At 38.4% G+C, this 18519-nt stretch overlaps 1 protein-coding gene across 1 annotated transcript; it reads right to left on the minus strand.

Moving 5' to 3' along the window:
- Positions 1 to 471: 471 nt before the first annotated feature.
- Positions 472 to 18284, minus strand: STK17B (serine/threonine kinase 17b). The gene is made up of 8 exons (XM_005145565.3): positions 18224 to 18284; positions 15756 to 15911; positions 11595 to 11807; positions 8195 to 8339; positions 7843 to 7969; positions 6651 to 6699; positions 5130 to 5309; positions 472 to 3169 (listed from the first exon to the last, which is right to left on the minus strand). The coding sequence occupies exons 2-8, from the start codon at positions 15875 to 15877 to the stop codon at positions 2887 to 2889; spliced, it is 1119 nt and encodes a 372-aa protein (XP_005145622.1). The 5' UTR covers positions 15878 to 15911; positions 18224 to 18284; the 3' UTR covers positions 472 to 2886.
- Between the last annotated feature and the right edge of the window lie 235 nt (positions 18285 to 18519).

Raw genomic sequence — 18519 nt, forward strand, 5'->3', positions numbered from 1 at the left:
TATTCAGACAACTTTTGAACTTAATGCAGCAAACCAAGCAACCCCAAACCAAACACATGAATACACTATTGGTTTCATTAAAAATAAAGCCCATTTGTGCATTCCTAACCATGAGAAAGCTTTCAGTTCATCACCGAAACATGCCTTTGTAGGAAAGGCATTATCCAGGCCACAAAAGGTTACCACCTCTTTTGAGTGTAATTCCTTTTCCAAGTCTGTGAAGAAATGAAAACACAGAAGTTTTGGAAAACAAAATTTTTTTTTTGTTATATAAAAAGGTCATGAAGTGCATAGAGACGACTTCAGTCATCTTAAAAAATGTTATTCAGCACTCATTTACAATTGGTAACTCCCAGTAATATGGCAGGAAGCAAGATGGGCTAGCAATTGTCTACCGTGTATGTATATACATTCAATTGAAGTTTGCATGAATGATAATACTTCTAAATAAACACACTGATCCAAAGAAAATCTGATTCAAGGTATATTTTAAGTACAAATGAAGTCTTCAAAACTTCAGTTTCTTGGATAAGACAAATTTTCATTTATTTAAATTTACAGATGAGTTAGCTCCAAAAGTCCTAAGAAATGTAAACATCAGATACCATGATAAAAATTTTAAGAACAACAACTTTGTCATAAAGTGCTGGCATAAGTTTTCAGCTTTATTTTCCAGATGTTACAAATAGAATACCAATGTACGAAGACTTCCACAAGCTCCCCAGTTGCAATTCCAGATCAGTAATGTATTTTAAAATGTAACAATTTTATAAACACTTTTCTACCTTTACCTGCCACACCTTTTGATATTTTCTTCCTTACATGTAATTTAACTTCTCAGTATGTATAAAAGTTTGTATTTTTAATTTATCCAGTTCAAACTGGACTCCATGCTGGTGGAAAAAAAAAAAAAAAAAAAAAGGCTTAGGTTAAGATTCCACTGGGAAAAGCCAAGGCGTTTGAAAAGTGAGGGTATAAGGTACCTGAATACAATTCAGCAACTGCCTCCAGCAAAGTCACTTTATATATATTATCAGTATCACTGAAAAAAGTTACATGAGAAGTAATACAGAGGAGACTCAGTGTGGTTCATTTATACCTAGGCACCTGAGCTTTGTATGCGCTGAATATATTCTTTACTTCCTTTCACATGAGATTAAGTCTTGGAAAACTTCTACTTCTTCTGACAAAGTAAGCTGAAATAGTCTTACTTAAACCTCAGTGAACTTTTCACTTGTCAATGTGTCACCCAAAAGAAAGACAACAGTCCTGAATTCCCCCATGCTTTTAGGTGGTACCTTACATTGAAATCTCTTCGTAAAAAAACCCTGTTCCTTCTTTATGTGAAGAAGGATAAAATACAACTTTTACCATTCATTATGTTCACCTCAATCCTATGTTGTTCCAGAACCTCAACCTGCCTATTTGCAAGCCCACAGGCACACTTCAGATTGTGATACTTTCTTATACAAAACAACCCAAATCAAAGACAATTAAGTCTAAGCTCTGAGGAGTGGAAAATCCCAGAAGTATTTTAAAGTGCTGTTTACTTTTAAACTATTTACAAGAGTTTTAATACATTCCCTACACAAAAAGACTTCCAGCCTCAGTGCTACAATTAAGATTTTATCTTGTCAGTATTGGTTTCAGGCTGTTAAGGCATGATTGGTATTTGCTTAAAATTGACACAGGCATTATTTCCTCAGAGCCTAGAAACAGGAAGTGAAAAGGATACAATTAAAAACAAAAAAAAACCTCACAAAACACAATAAAACCAATAAACAAACCAAATTTAAAGGCTTCAAACCATTATTAAGTAGTTTGTCTTTAAACACTAACACTGCAGTCCATTTCTTAGAGCAGGCATGAAGCTAAATTATTATGGATAACATGTGACTGAAAGATGCACTGCACTTCTACATTACAGGGGCATAATGAAAAGCTTTTAATTGCAGCTTCACTGGCAAAACCAGTTATTTTCAGTTTATTCAGTTGATACTTAACTCTTCAAGAGGCTTTTTGGCTTGTTTTGGGTTTGGTTTTTTTTTTGCAGTTTTTTTTTTGTTTGGCTGGGGTTTTTGTTTAAGATGAGGAATAGGTCAATATAGGTAGATGATGCTATTTTAGAGATTTTATGCAAACTAGTTTATCAAATATTCACATCAGCATGGGACCCTCATCCTCTCCAAATATAACTTACTGATAAGAAGCAACGGACCACTAGCACAAGGACTGACAATCTGCCCATTTTCTCTTCACCACTGCAGAAATCCAACTCAGTTTCCTTTTGGGAAACAACAGAGTATGCATTTTAATTCCTAAGTGGACCAGATCAATAAGGCAGAAACATTTCCTTAACTATTAATGATCCTAGAGAGAAAGTGGTTTTGCCAATGGCTCCAACAGACATACCGTATTCCTAAAACATGCCAACTTCAGCTCTCATTTAAAGTGATGAGAATGGTCACAAGTACGCCCAGTAGAACAGCTAAATTCAGTTTCTCTGCTTAGACTGATTTCTTAAGGCTAGTCATAAAAGCGTGCATGTATTCAACCACTGTTTGGCAAAGCTCGAGTTTTAACAAACTCATTTTCAGGTTTTAGTTTGTTCACTCTGGCATGAGTTTTGGACTAAAACTTGAAAGGTGCAAAAATATTTAATTAAATCTTCTTAAAAAAAATAATTCATTTTACTGGTGCAACCAACCCCAGTTTTTCAGGAGTTAAGTCCACTGCCAGCAACGGACAGAAAAGGAAGCACCAGCATAAAAGAATCAAAGTGCATTTCTAGTAGGCCAATGCTGCACAAATTGGCAAGCTATAATCTCATATTCACCACTGGAACAGATTATGCTAAATCCATTTTATAGAAGTCTATATTACGCATTAACATATGAAGTCTGTCATGAAGTCTTGGGGATACTGCAACGAATCATCGAAACGGAAGCGTTTGGAGACCATACTGCTGTCCTCTGGAATGTTCTCTTTGTCTTCCTTGTTGCTGCAAGTACCATTACAACTAGATTTTACATTCCGCTCTTCAGAGCATTTTGTGGTGTGTCCTGGCATTAGAGAAGAGCAGCAAGTTTCTTCAGGGCTGCACAAGAGAATGAACTCTCCTTGCTGCAACCACAGATGAGAAAGACAGGCCTCTGCTGTGGGTCTTTGCCTTTGAAAGAGAAAAGGGTAAAGTTCCTTAAGTTCATTTCAGAAATACTAAAAACATATTTAAATAGCTCTAACACATTAACAAATCTTATGCAGAATTGGCACTAAGGAGTTAATCCTCCTGGTTTTCCACCAGTAGCACAGCTACTACAAAACACATTAAACCCCACCATAGCTAAGTATTGGCAACATGCATCTAAATTTTAGATGACAGCCTTCCCTACTGCTGAGTGTCAGAACTGGTAACTCTTCATCAGAACAAGGAGCAGGTGTTTCTCAGCTGGTATTCACAGTCCCTTGGAATGTTTTCAACATTGTCAATATCATAAATGTGCCTGAGCTTATGCTTTTGAAGTCCTATGTTTTATACAGACCATTGTAAATAGCTTAACGAATATTCAGTCATTAAGTTTTCAAGGAGGGCCAAATAACATGGTGTCATCAACAATATCCAACTTTAGCAGTGTTTTACTCTTGCAATTTATGTGGTGTAAACCTTTCCAAAGTGTAGTTACTACCAAACAAAACACAAACTCATTCCTTTGAATAACCTAGTATAGCGCTACTACAGTTTTCACCATGTTCTGCATTGTAAAGTTCCACAGAACTTGCTAGATATGCAACAGTCTGCTACTTGTCCCTAACTTTACCAGAACATGTGAATATTTTTTGGTCAGAGACCTCTAACTTTACAGAGCTGAGTATCTCAGGACACATTTTCCCTCTGAAGATTCAAGAAGGTATAGTCATCAAGAATCAGAATGGGAAGGAAGGTTCTTGAGGATATAATGAAGACATCAAGATGCCCAGAAGCAAGAAAGCAAGTAGAGTAGTGTCAAACATCTTGCAGGTCCACACTAACATTTGTCAAATCAGGCTCTTCATAATTTCTTCCCTCATGATACTATGGTTCTCAAGAATTATTCTAGATTGTTGACAAGTCCTCTATATGAGATGCCAAAACAGAAAGGACTCTTATAATGTATAGAGTCCTCACTTCATCGAAGTAGGCACTTCACAGATACCACTGTCCCTTCCCACCAAAGAACCTCTTTCTCAACTGAACAACAGGAACACTCCTGCTTGCCACAGGCTCTCTGAAGCAGAGGGACTACAGTCTCACCACAAATGACAGTACTTAGCACTATAATTGGTAGTGCCTGACCATGCCTAGTAGAACATGACTGATTTAACTAAATACTGTTCCCCCACATATATCTTTTAGGGTGGTGGGTTTTGGTAGTTTGATTTTTGGGGTTCGGGTTGGGGGGGGGGTTTAGCATGTGGCAGTGGGATTTTTTTGGTTGGCTGCTTTTTACTATATTTGCTGCTGCAACAGCCAAAAAATATCCAAATTTAACACTATGCAGCAAGTGCAGACACTGTTCACGTCTATAAAGTTACATAAGCGTGCCTTACAAACAAAACCTTTGTACTTTCTATCAAGAACATTTTTAAGAGACTGAACGTGGCAGAACTATGTATTCTTGAAGAATGTTTCCTCAGTCAGAAGACTGCCAAGTGTTTTTCTATATAAAATTTATTGAAATAGAAAGATGCATTAAAGATAAGTCAGGAAACAAGAAAGCACAGCAGCAAAGAGACTGCATTTTGTCTCTCCAAATTGCACAATAAAAGGTTAATTATAGCCAAGAATGTGACCTTTCTAGAATATATTTCATCAGATTTGTTAGTAAGCTGTCCTTTGAATGAAAATATAAAGAAACTCAAAATATGAAGCTCAAAGCACAAGCCTGACTATAAGAAAAGCGAGACAGTGAACCAGAGATCATTTCCATACATTATGGAAAGGCATAAACCTACAGATAATCACCAATGCATTCTGAAATGCTTGCCTGATCCTATCAGTGGTATTAAGCTCTAAAATAAACATTCACTTTCTCTAGGTGCTCCACAAACATAAAAAGCAAGATTCTTGCCCAGGGGGGTTTGTTACTTACTCCGGGTTTTTTATGAGGAGTTTCTGAATGAAGTCTTTGGCAGGCTGTGAAACTGACGAAAACGTTTCTTCTGAATAATCCACATTAACTTGAGATATATTAAGGTAAGTTTCTTGATTATCAGCTCCAACAAATGGAGATTCTTGTGTCAGCAGCATGTATGAAATTACACCTATGTTCCTGAGACAAAGGAAAAACGCAATGAATAATCCTACTAGGATACCTAAACAATACACCCTATATATTTATTGTCCTGCAGATCTAACTTCCTGATGTATGCCACACTCAGAGAATTAGAAACCTCATGAGACACCTCAGTTTTCTGTGTTTCAAGGACATACACACACAAGGAAAGCTATGTATGTATCTCAATAAAAGGATTTCTGAAAATTGCTTGCTTTCAATACAACTTTTTCCTCCCATTAAGATTGCTAGGAAAAGGAAACATACTGCTTTTACACAGCCCACTCTTACAGGCAATTCTGGATTTTAGAACTGCAACAAGATAGGTTTTATTTACATGTGAATTAGAAAGTCTATCTTGCATTACAATTCTGGATGAAGTAACAATGCCTGAGACTTAGTCAATCTTTCTGTATAACTGACATCCCAGTTGTGTAACAATATCCTCATGCTGAAACCTTTTTACCCAAGAACATGAGCATGAGTACAACATCATCATGTGATTTCTTATAAATCTTATTTCCTTGATGAGTAATAAAAATGGGTCTGTGATCTGACAGATCAAACCTTAGTTTTGGGGGAACTAATGGGGAAACACGCATCCTGAGTTTGTCATTCTGAGTACAGCACCAATAGTTTGGTTGTGTGTTTTTCCAAAAAGCAAGCAAATAAATAAAAAACCCCCATTCACGAACAGATATAATTGCTGTGATGAACTGAGAATTTCGAGGAGTTAATTTTAGATCACAGCAACTTTTAAAACTTATTTAGATGCTCAAAAGTGTTTTAAGGAAAGATCTCAAAGGTAGCTTTACACTAACATAGCTCACAAAATTAACAGGCTACAAAAGTATACTTAATAAAGTTGTGGATCACTTTAAGACATTTGTCTCATTTTTTATGACACATTCTGCAGATACTGCTCTAAAGGTAAGAGGTAGAAAGTTAAAACACATATCATTTGTATAGTAAAAATATTCACTGATACAAAAATGGGGAGGGAGGAGTGCCCAAGAGTAGTTGCTACCTGAAACAAGAGTAGCTAATGCCCAAAGTATACTATCCCATCAGTTATTGTTCCTTTAGAACAAATACTTAGACTCTGCATGCTTAAAAGCCACTTGTGTTCCCTACTAGGTGTGCAACAGACCCATATACAGTAATCCCTGTAAACCCCAAGTTACATCCCGAGGGCTCCTTCCCCTCCCAACTCCACCTCTTCTGCTCAACCCAACAGAAGTAACCCAGGTAGAACTGCAGAGTCTGGATGTGGCTCCAGTCTGGATTGTTAAATGGTCATGACTACCTCAATAAAATGAATTATCATATACAACCTACCACATATCTGTAGCTGTGGTAATGGGATCGTAGTTTAAGATTTCTGGAGCTAGATAAAGAGATGGAGAGAATAAAAACACTTTAATGTATTTATTCAAGTGGCCTTGAACATTCATACACTACATTTCTGGCAGGTAATCTGCCAACCATTATGAATCTAACCATGCAGTTTCAATAATCAAGTTTACTAGTTTCAAGCCACAAGGGTGGAAAAATGTTATTTCCATTTGATTAGATATACCGATGCTTAATTGCTTCACACTAATAGGCACATTTTAAGCATTATATGGCCTAAAGTCTATTCTGTACATATTCCAAATCCCAAGATATTTTGTAATCAGATGCATGTACATAATATAGTCTTCTAACTGGTTTTCAAGTGTATAGCTTTCTAAGGGGAATGCATAGACTTCAGCATGCTAACGCTGCAAAGCCAGATGACCAAGCCAATTTTAGGCTTAGTGGCTGTTAGCATATAGAATCACAGAATAGTTAGGGTTGGAAAGGACCTTAAGATCATCTAGTTCCAACCCCCATGCTTGGGCAGGGACACCTCATACTAAACCATGTCACCCAAGGCTCTGTCCCACCTGGCCTTGAACACCGCAGAGATGGAGCATTCACAACTTCCCTGGGCAGCCCATTCCAGTGCCTCACCACCCTAACAGTAAATAACTTCTTCCTTATATGCTAGATAACAAGTTACTGACTACAGATTTAAGTGGTCTTGAAACTGACAGTTTCATCATCAATCATTAAGGAAATCCGCTCCTCAGAGAGGAGCAAGTGTTACTGGCAATCTTTCCCTTTCCAAGGATTATTTTTGGCTCATTAAATCCTCATACTGAACAGCATTCCTCATTCAAAGGACATTTCTTTATGCATGCTAATATTGAATTCTTTTGATTAGAGTTGAAATACAACAGCCAAAACTTCTGTTGATTTAAGAGTCTGCATCACAGCAGCAGGAAATACTATAGCGTGAAATTAGAGGTGCACTTGTTGATATAATTTGGTGGGTTTTTTTCTAGTGGAAATATTTGTAGACTACTCTAAGAACAGCTTAGAACATGCTGCCTTGTCCTGTTGTTCTTTCTCCAGTAATGACTGATAAGTAGATAAGCACATTCTATGAAGTGTTTCTGCTTTCTCAAAACTACACACCAGAGACTGTGAAGCAACTCTTCCATACCTAGATACTCTGTTGTTCCCATGATCTGCCGCAGTTCACCAGAATTCTCAAGCTTCCGAGACATACCAAAATCTACTATTTTGACATCACCAAGAGGATTGACACTGCTCAGCAAAATATTTTGAGGCTAGAACAGGAAAGATTTGATTCTCAATTAATAAAATCACAAGCTGCAAAACTCACCAGTGTACTAAATGACTCATCAATTTCTATTATGTAGTACTTTTTACTAAGTTTTAAAGAATTAACCACTAATATATTTTTTCTCATCATTTTGTTACTTTTTTAACAAATTATCACAATATTAAATTGAATATAAAGTACCAAAATAAAAACTCTGCTGCAGCCTCACCTTTAAATCCAGGTGAACAATGTTGTTTTCATGCAAGCAGCGAAGTCCTTCAAGTATCTGTCTTATAAGCCTTACAATATCCCTTTCACCAATTCTGTCATCCAGATCTGGGACACACAAGTCAAATATTTCTCCTCCAGCAGCACTGAAACACATCCACAAACACTTACATAGTAAGTGTGAATTTTCAAGCTTACATAAGGAAAAATGTTATGTGTAGTACCAATGTATATAACATATATTCATTTTCTCAGAAAGGCTGGGATTATTATTAATTCCCCCCCCTCCCCATAATGCACACTTATGCCAAGACACACCATATAAGTACTTAGGGGAAAAAAAAACTGATTATGCTTTTCTGAGATAATGAAATGGAACTTAGTGGTAGACAACCTTATAATGCTTTGGCATCCTCAAGCATACTTTCCTGTAAGTGGGTGTGAAGATGCTTGAAGAAGGTGAGTTCTATCATCACTCTGTACCAGAAGGAGCCTCTCTTCAAGTCAAATTTCTTCCATTTGATCAGTGCCATTAATAATTCAAAGCAAAAAAGCCCAGCAGTAGTCTGAATTTGTAAGTAAAAACCATTATTTTTCATTATGTGGCTGTGGTGTAAATGCATGAACTACAATACAGTGAACAGTCAGAGTTGCTGAAGTAAGAGGGAACTGTATACCTGCCACCCTAGGTCCTGCCATTCTGATGAAAGACTAAAAATCAGAGAGGTACCAGGCAGCACGTGATTAAATATGCAGTTGCCTAGTCAGTTATTTCTTCCAGAACTCTGGCAGACACAGAATATTCAGAAATACAAGGACTCATCTCCATCATGTTGAAATCTACCATTGCCACACTAACAACACAGATGAGATTGACAAGCTTCACGTTTTTACACAGGATCTCAAATGTGTCTGCCTCAGAAAAAGGCTGTTGTTTGCTTATAAAACCCCCTACTATTACAGCAGAAGGGAAGCGTGGAAATAACCGTGTTGCATGTGGTTAGTTAGTTATACTTCTATACTCTGCCACAGCATCAGCTGTTTCCTTTCATACTTGGTTTGACATAATTATTCAGCCTGCTCTAACTACCTGGAGATACTCTCTCTCAAAGACAGCTGCCTCAAAACTAGCTACCAGTAAGCCTGAATTTTATTGTTCACAATAAAATAAGCGTATAAAAGTTAGATAATGAACAACATGGATAAACACAGCCACTAACCTGCTAGATCTATGCAAGGTATCAGTAATGCTTCTCCTTTTGCCTTTGTGACAAAATGTAGATGAGCAGCGGATGTCATTTACTTCAACTTTAGCACTGTTTTCAACACTGTTTCCTACAGTATTCTTGTATCCAAGTTACTATGTTATAGACTAGATGGGTGGACACACAGATGACTAAAGAGCAGGAACAGCTCAACTGAATAGGATTTGGGAGTCCTCACAGACAGCAAGCTGAACACAGCAAAGGTCAGCAGCACCTTGGGCTGAAAGAAGTGCAGCAGAGCCAGCAGGCTGAGGCAAGTGACACTTGCTAGACCACAGCTAGAATGCAATACCCTGGTTTTGGCTCCCGAGTTCAGGGAAGATATTAACAAGCAAATTCAGCATCAACTGAGAAAGCAAATAAAAGGATCACCAGATGACTTGTAGCACACATAAATACATATCTTCAGAAAAATAACCTAATAGAACCCTACAAAATGCAAAACTTTGAACTTGCAGGTACAGCTCAGAACAACCCAACACCACCAAGGACCGTATGTAAGAGCAGAAACACAGCAAGAAGGGATATACTTATTAACTATTTTATGAGCAAGAGACTCATTTCTTGCAATTCTTTTAAAGGACTGCTTCAGAGTTCTGATAACACAAACAAAAATATATATTCTGCTACAGATGACAGAATTTAAAAGCATAATCAGCCCTTTGCTTATCCCGATAGAACTAGAAACACTTACTGCAAGGCTTCTGAATGCTACTATAAAATAGACCACTAACATCACTGCAGCATAAGGAAGTTGTTTTATTACAGGCCTTTAACAAGCAAGACAGCTGAGCTGAAACAGAAGCACAAAAACATTATGGCTTCTGTACGAACTTGTTCTCAGCAAGAAGTTCAAAACTTGTCAGCTGGATTTTACTTCTACATTATTTATTATTTCAGCCTTCTTGGAACAACAGATGGTATGTTAGGGATCATCTAGTTCCAGGAAAAAAATAAGGCAGATTTGAAGGAATTTATCATGGTGCATGCAGACCACCATTAACAGTTCTTCAAATACTTTGCTTGAGAATCTCAAATCCTAGAGAGAGACTTCCTGAACAGTTTCACAAACTGCATTTTTGTTCCTCACATTACACACAAAGATTTACACATACAGGAAGTATGATAGATAACTCAAATTCAACCCCCTAAGTAAACCTGTTTTCAGAGCTAATGATAAGGGACAGGAACATCTAAACAGATACAGAATTCTGGAGACAATAGACCCCAAAGCCAAACACTTTTAAAACAACAAAACCACTATGTTCAGAAGGTCAGAACCCACAAAAGAATTGTAATTTTTCAGTAACCAGAAAGCCTCAAGTGGTGACTTGAGGTAAAATGCACAGAACACAGACGTGCTCAGCTCTCAGCTTCTCTGAAATCTGCGTATTTAGTATCAATGGCTACTTTTCTGGGGGGAGAGTGGGGCAGTATGATTTAAGATGCATCAAAGCACCGTGTACTTTCTAGAGTCAAGAACATCCTCTCTGGCCAGCTTGTACAAAAATCTTTAGGATTAAAAAAAATTATTCCACCCTAGAGAGTTTGTATTCAGGTTTTCTCCGAGGTCAGCCTGACCTGAACATTGGTCAGAGCTTTTTACAAAAATCCAGCTAACATAAGAAATAATCTGCTCAAATTAAACAGGCAAGTTTTAATCAAAATTACCCATTTGTAGTATTTAAAGGCATGAAAACTATTCCAATTTGAAACAGAATGGAATTGTCTACGAAGGTTGTGCAGGAGGAAAATGACGCTTTTCATTTTTCATAAAAAAAGCTGAAAACCTTTCAGTCCATTTTTTAAATGTTTTGAGTGCAGAACTACTATATGTTTTGGTCTATTTTTTTATGCCTTATTCCATATTGTTTGACATAACTCATTAGCTGTGGATGTAACAAAACATACATACACAACCAAAGATTCCAGTTAACATCAGTTGAGTCAACTCTTCCATTTACATGAAAACAGGTTACACCAAAAAAAGTCCAAGAGCTTATAAAGCATAACATAATGAAATATTAACACAATATTGTGCTGTTGTAATTCTTTCTAGGTGTCCAGGCAACTACTAAAGAGTATATTGCCAGATTCGTAACTACAAATGTGCAACATGGATGAAGGCATACTTACTATTCCAAAACTAAGATGATTTCATTTGCTGTTTCGTAGACTTCATGGAGATTAACTATGTGAGGATTAGATTTCATTAATTCAAGCACAGCAATTTCATGAAGAATCTCTGCTTTGCAGTCTTGACCTCTTCTTCTTTTCTTTAAAAACTTAGCTGCATACTCTTGGCCCGTGGATTTAGCTATGCATTTTCTAACCACAGCACATCTTCCTCTACAAAACAAAAGGGAAAACGTTAAGAGATATCAAAAGTACGTAAATTGCCATTAGGAATAAAAAGGCATGACAAATAACTGGAAACCAAGAAAAAAAATAACAGGGAAATGCCATGATTGGCATGTTCTTACACTATTCCCTGAACATTCACTTTCAGCCACTGTAGGAGAAAGGATACTAAGCTAGATGAAGCTTTATATTCACTTTATACAGACTAGCTAAGCAGAGTATGAGGTTACATGGTTATTCTCAATGTAGGATCACTGACTCCTAGAACAACCCAGGTTAGATGGGACTTCTGGAGATCTCTAGCAAAACCTCCTGCTTAAAGCATGGCTAGATATGAGATTCTGCCAGGCTGCTCAGGACTTGCTTCAGACTGGAAATATGATATAAAAAAACATCTTGATCCACATTATAGTACCTACAGGATACAGTAACAAACTAAGCAAAACCTTGTGAAATATAGAGGAAGAACACAAAAAATAAAGTATATTTGTATGCTGCGGACAGGGGGAAGGTCTTTAGTGCAGGAACTTTTAAAGAAAATTTACCCTCATAGATCATGCAATCCTACTAAAAAAAAACCCAAAAAATACAGGCATCTACAAAATGCTTAGAAATATCTTAACAGAAAGACACCAGTACTTAGCATTCTCTTCCTCAATTACAGTTAGACAAAGTGTGCTGCTTTCTTTCCTAGCCAACTGTTTCGGTATGGAAACAAAAATGTATTTTGGCAAAGAAGTGTTTACAAGAGAAAACCACACTCTGCAGTTAAAACACCAAGCTGACCTTTAAAGAAAAAAAATAGGGGAAAAAATGTAGTTTTTTAAGCCAAGTTATAAACTGAAAAAACAATGTTTTATAATCACAAGTTTTGCATTCCCAGAAATGCCTAGTTGCATACTTGTAAAGTGTTTTCAAATGATAAAACTTGATTAAAAATCCCCAACCCAAAACAAACAAACAACTAGAAGAGCTAAAATAAGTTGCATAAAGTTCTAAAAACAGTTCTAAAACTGTGTACAAAGAACAAGATCTACACTTCTGGGCTGCTTTTTTTAAAGGCCTTCCCATGCATATTTTTTGTTACCACAGCATAAAAACAAACTCTGTGAAGAAGCTCAGTATGAGCTATCTGGGCTGAGCTAATTTCAACTAAATTAGCTTCTGGAGTAAGAAGGACCATGTTGCCCTGCAGGGCTTTGCCCTTCTGGTGCAAAAACACCCCAGTCAATGCCTAAAAGGAACATAATATAGAATCATAGAATGGTTGGGGTTTGAAACGATCTTAACATCATCCAGTTCCAACCCAACCTGGCCTTGAACACTGCCAGGGATGGAGCATTCACAACTTTCTTGGGCAACCCACTCAAGTGCCTCATCACCCTCATAGTAAGGAACTTCTTCTTTATATGTAACCTAAACTTCCCCTGTTTTAGCTTAAACCCGTTACCCGTTGTCCTACTGCTATAGTCTCTGACGAAAAAAAAAAAAAGAAGAGTCATGTCTGGCTTTTTTAGAGAAAAATCTGTAGACTTCAGTATTTAATGAGAAAAAAAAAGTATGAGCATTTCATGAAAAATGAGATTTCCTTTTGGAAATAACTGTGTTAAACACCATTTGTACAAACTGACACTTCATCTAGAAACATATTCAACAAAACAGCTTCTTGCTATCATTTATTTCAGTCTCAGTTATAGGATTTGTCCTTTTTTAAAGCACTGAATTTATAAAGTTAATTTCTAAAGTCAGAAGCAAAATTAATTTGAGAGATGAAAGCCGTTTACAGCTTGGTACATGCACACTCTTGATTTTGGCAACTATTTTTAAGCCTGGAAAGGCCAAGTTCTTTCTCAATTGTGAAAAATTGTTAAACCAGCTTATTATTGCAGAAGATTTGAAGTTATTGAGCTGAATTTTGCAATATAGCCAAGTTTAAGATACTCCCCCACAGCTTACATTCTTGTCTTAACATCACATCACCCTATCAACCACAAAAGTTTCTCTAAAATTAAAAAAGGAGAACTGGTTGAGTTTCATGAGAACACTGAGATCTTCCCTGATAAGCTTCTGCGTATCTTCCTTCTAGCTGCTCTGAGTGTAACAGCTTTAAAGGGTCAACAATATCTTCAGATCAATCATGTAAGAATTTCCATTTCTTTGTACTGCATTTGTAGTGTGTCAATTACTAAGATAAAATTATTAGACAAAAAATATTGCTTTAGAGTAGTGGAATTTCCCCAGAAATGCAAAAAGTCATATCTGAGATACTGCACTGAAGCATGCAAAGCAGGTCTTGTTCCTCCTTGCCTGCAAAGTAACTCCTTAACCATCACACTTTATAGCCCAACTTTACGAGATAAAAAACAATTTCAAGTTGTTTTGATATCCCAAGTTAGAAACCACAGAAATTCAACTACTTCAAAAGAAGCCAAGCCATCCACATACTGGGGACAAAACCTACTTAACCCACTAAACAGAACCTGCCTGCTTTATGAGTCAGTCTTAAATACCAAAGGACCTAAAAGATAAGGGTGTGGGAGGAAGAAATGGGACTTGGGAGGCTTAAGTAGAGAAGAACAAAAGAACCATTTACTAAGTAATATGAAGAGGAAAAAGAAAATTGCAAGTGAAAAGAAAAAGCCTGTTGAATCTTTTGAGGAAGCTACAAAGGTGGAATTTACATCACTTAAACGGTTGTAAATACTTAAAACATTAAAAAACTAAATACAGACATTGTTAGGTCAGGAAAAGTCAAAAGTATGTTTGGAAAGCATACTGCTCTGTTTTGGTTTCTTTGGATTTTGGCACTTATTTTGTTATGCCTGATTTTGCATATACAGAATGTTTTAAAGACTCCATTTTGGAATCCACACAAAATCAATACTTTTGTTTGCTTTAGACATCATCTCACAGGTTGCATAATCTGAAAATCCTGCTGCTTGACAATACTGGAGCACAGAGTGGTGACTGCTTCTGCAGAGCCCAGAACCTAAAACTAGAGCTAACAGAGGAGTAAGAAAACAGAAAAGTTAAGGGCTGCAAGGTGCATTTTTATAGAAGTGTACCAGATAAAGCACATGCTATGGGAAGGCAAACAAGCAAAACCCCAAGAGAGCAATGAAGGCTTAAGAGCTTACAAAATCACATGCTGAGGAGCATTTTTACTGACAAAATGAGTTGCAGGTACCAAAGATTGCTATGTAGCACAGCAAGGCCCAAGAACTGTGAAACTGAGCCATGCCACTTCTGTTCAAGGAGCTTGGAAACACAACCAAGGCATTATGTTTGCATGGCTTTGCACCCAATTCCGTGAGTATTTTCAAGGTATGAATTATCCCAGTGACCTCAAAAACACATTGACTCAGATGTCTGAAACTGTACTATAAATACCAACAGTTTTTTTTTTTTCCTTTGGCTTTATTTCCTATTTTACAACTACAAACTTGAGCAAGGGAAATAGGCTGCAAAACCACTCTGAAACAGCAGGGTGTTAGAAACTTAGACTAGCTGCTTGAGGGTGAACAGGGGAGAGAAAAGGTCTTTGCTGGACTTCAAAAATAAATAAATAAATAAATCAACCTAACAACCAACTCAAAATCCCCATTCTTTCCTTGCAGTATTACCCTATGTCATCTCTTCTTTAGTTTATGTACCTGGAACACAATTTGTGACTAGACAGCAAAGAAAAGGAACATAATCCCAGATCTACATTCCTATGAAATCAGGCTAAATCTGACATGGAAAAGGCTGGCAACTTACATCTCAAAGTACCTTTTCCTGGTCCCTAGAGAACCTGTTGAATACTGCAAAGAAGTGAACAAGGAAGAAGAGAGACATCTACTACTATAAAAGCTCACCAGAAAAGGTGTCTCACTGGACAAATAATTCTCTTGCAACAGAAACCCCTCTTACTAAAATAAACAGAATTAATCTCACCTTCCTAGCTCTTTTGATTCAAGCATATAAAAATTGTGGAAATTGTCTGTCTTGATTTGTGTGTGCAGAGACGTGGCTAACAAGCCAGGAAGGCTTTTATTCTCCAACTTTCTCCTTGACATGGTCAGGAACAGGTCTTCCGCTTCTACCAGTCACCTGTTGAAGCAAAACAATTCAGTTTTGGGTGTTTCATAATTTCAGCACAGAAAAGTAGAGTTTAGGTCTGTCAGACTACCATAGCTGTAAGTTTGCTTAGTAGTGACCTGAAAACACTACATTTAACCTCCATAAAAATAAAACCTGAAAGGAATACTAATCAAGACATGCTAAGAAAATGAACTGATTTGTATTTAATTATTTTAACTTTTGAGAGGAGTTGGTTTTCCCCCCTCCCTGGACCATATCCATAACATATTAGGTATAAGCTTCAGTTCTAGTAAAAATGCTAGTAACTATTTAACTATTAATGATATGTACTTTTTTTTTAAGCTTCCTGAAAATAAGTTTTAAGTCTCCCTTGGACTTTCAGTAACTTCCAGCAATTCTTGAAGTTCACACTTTTAACTGTTATTGCTAGGGGACTTAACCAAAACTCCTTCCCTTTTGTTCTTTGTAACAGAGCAGGCACAGCTAACGAAAGAGGGGGGAAAAAATAAGTGGTTTTTTTTTTTCCAATGAGAAGATCCACATTCTTATTAAGCTCACTTAGAGCTCATCAAAGCTTCATTTTAACACTAGATTATTTGTCAGAAAGCAGCATGAATGGACAACATCCTCTTTGCAAATTCAGATCATTTAGAACCAAATGATGTAGTAATCTTGATTAAATTACCTTAAGTAACCAGTAGAACAGCACATTATAGAGATACACCCACCCACACTATTTTTACTACTGTTAAAAAGAAAGTAAGAATACTGGGTTTTGGCATTCACATTTATAGGCCAAAAGCACTGCTTCAGGCAAAATGCAAAAGCAAGACAGAGAAGGGTTACTGAAGGATACCCAAAGTCTTAATTAATGGTTTATTTAAGTTACTATGTAAGTTTACCTTTATTAGTGATGGAAAAGAAAAAAGATCACACGCAAGTCACAGTTCAGATACAGTTACGAGGCTTACAGAAACACACTTTCAGTCTTCACATGACAGAAGTGCAGCATCAGAAACTTCTGGGGGAGCACTCAAACTAGTTATGATTCAAATAGAATTCAGCACCCATCAAGCACTGTTCAAATTACCACTTCTTGGAGCATGGACATTCATATTCGAACTATTTGGGATTTAAATCATGAGTCATGCTTTAAAGAAGCCAACCCACAAAAACCCCACGGAGTTTTAAGAATATCTTCAAAGTAGCATATGAGAAGCATGGAACAGTTTCTTACAAACAAATATGCGTTCCGTTTTCCCCAGTTATGTGGCAGTTTATCATTTAAGAGGCTGATTCAGGTGCCTGAAATTTTACATGACTCTCCTCAGAGCTGTACTCACTAAACAGTTCATCAGTTAAAGTTATCTTGTTACTGGAGTACTTTAGCATAAAGAGGTGTGTGTATATTAGACATTGACCTAATCGATTAAGAGCTTGCTATTATCAAATGTACTATGTAAGATCTCACTTTCAATCATTCTCCTTAAAGAGTGACTATTAAGGAGAACTACTGTCTTACGTTGAATTAAGTTGGTTTCTCTGGTAAGGCATACCATCTCCTCTTTATAGCTTGGTATCATCAATAATACAGGAAAGACATATAGTCATAGCAGGCAGAAAACCACAATCAGGCACATAATGTATTCAAGAGAACTAGATCCAATTTAAAATCCGATTAGCTATGAAAAAGCTCTAACACATCGACTATTTCCAAAGCGGAAAGTGACACCTGTGCTGTTGCACACTGCACCATGCACTTGAGTAACAAACACCAGAAGCACGGATCTCATCGAAATTTGCAAGCTTCCTATTAAAGAGGAAGCCTCAACCTGAACTACCTTTAACTGGGCAGAAAGTCACTTCACGGAACTACTTGCTCCGAACTAGGCACGCGTTCAGCAAAGAAGGACGTCGGAAGAGCAGCACCAGGGCACGGCTGCAGGGCCCGCACCTCGGCGGGTGTGACGGGTGGCAGGCACCCGGCACCAGGCAACCCGCCGGGGCCGCCGAGCCCTGTGGCAACCTGCGCGGCCGCCCACCGGAGCGGGTCTGAAGGATGCGCAGCACTCCCTCGCCTCCGCCCTGCCCTACTCTGCTACCGCACAGACAGCTCAGTTCGCCCAAGTGCGCTAAAGCCGGGACGGGCCGGCGTGAGGCGGCCTGGGGTACCCCAACCCTACCCACAGGCACCCCCACTATCACTGTCCAGGGCGAGAAAGCGGGTAGGAGAGGCAGCACGAAGCGCACCGCCGGACCCGGCCGCCCTCACCCGCGGCAGCCGAGGCCGGGAGCCGCAGCGCCGGCTGGGGCACACTCACCTCTCCCCACAGGGCTCCCAGAGGCCCCTCACGGACCGGCCCGCGCCGCACCAACCGCCACACCCGCACAGCCAGCGTTTGAAAAGCGCAGCCCGGGAGATGTGGCTGCCCCGGCTGTGCCCGCCCACCTCGGCCGCAGACAGCCAATCCGCGCCCGTCGGGGCCAGCCTTCTGCACGGCGATTGGTGGAGCGCCCTCCGACCGCGGAGCGCCCCCGACCGGCTGCCCTCGCCCCCCGAAGGCGGGCGGGGTCAGTGCCAGAGCCGGTGCCGGCTGAGGCGGGGGGAGCGGCAGGT

This window comes from Melopsittacus undulatus, chromosome 8 (genome assembly GCF_012275295.1).
Source record: "Melopsittacus undulatus isolate bMelUnd1 chromosome 8, bMelUnd1.mat.Z, whole genome shotgun sequence".
NCBI lineage: Eukaryota > Metazoa > Chordata > Aves > Psittaciformes > Psittaculidae > Melopsittacus > Melopsittacus undulatus.

Excerpts from the sequence above, each read along its gene's own strand:
- STK17B (XM_005145565.3), bottom strand. The coding sequence starts at position 15,877 with ATGTCAAGGAGAAAGTTGGAGAATAAAAGCCTTCCTGGCTTGTTAGCC. Across the intron at positions 11,808-15,755 it reads GAATCAAAAGAGCTAGGAAG|AGGAAGATGTGCTGTGGTTA; the intron begins GTGAGATTAATT and ends TTTGTTTTGTAG. Across the intron at positions 8,340-11,594 it reads ATCATCTTAGTTTTGGAATA|TGCTGCTGGAGGAGAAATAT; the intron begins GTAAGTATGCCT and ends GATGTGTTTCAG.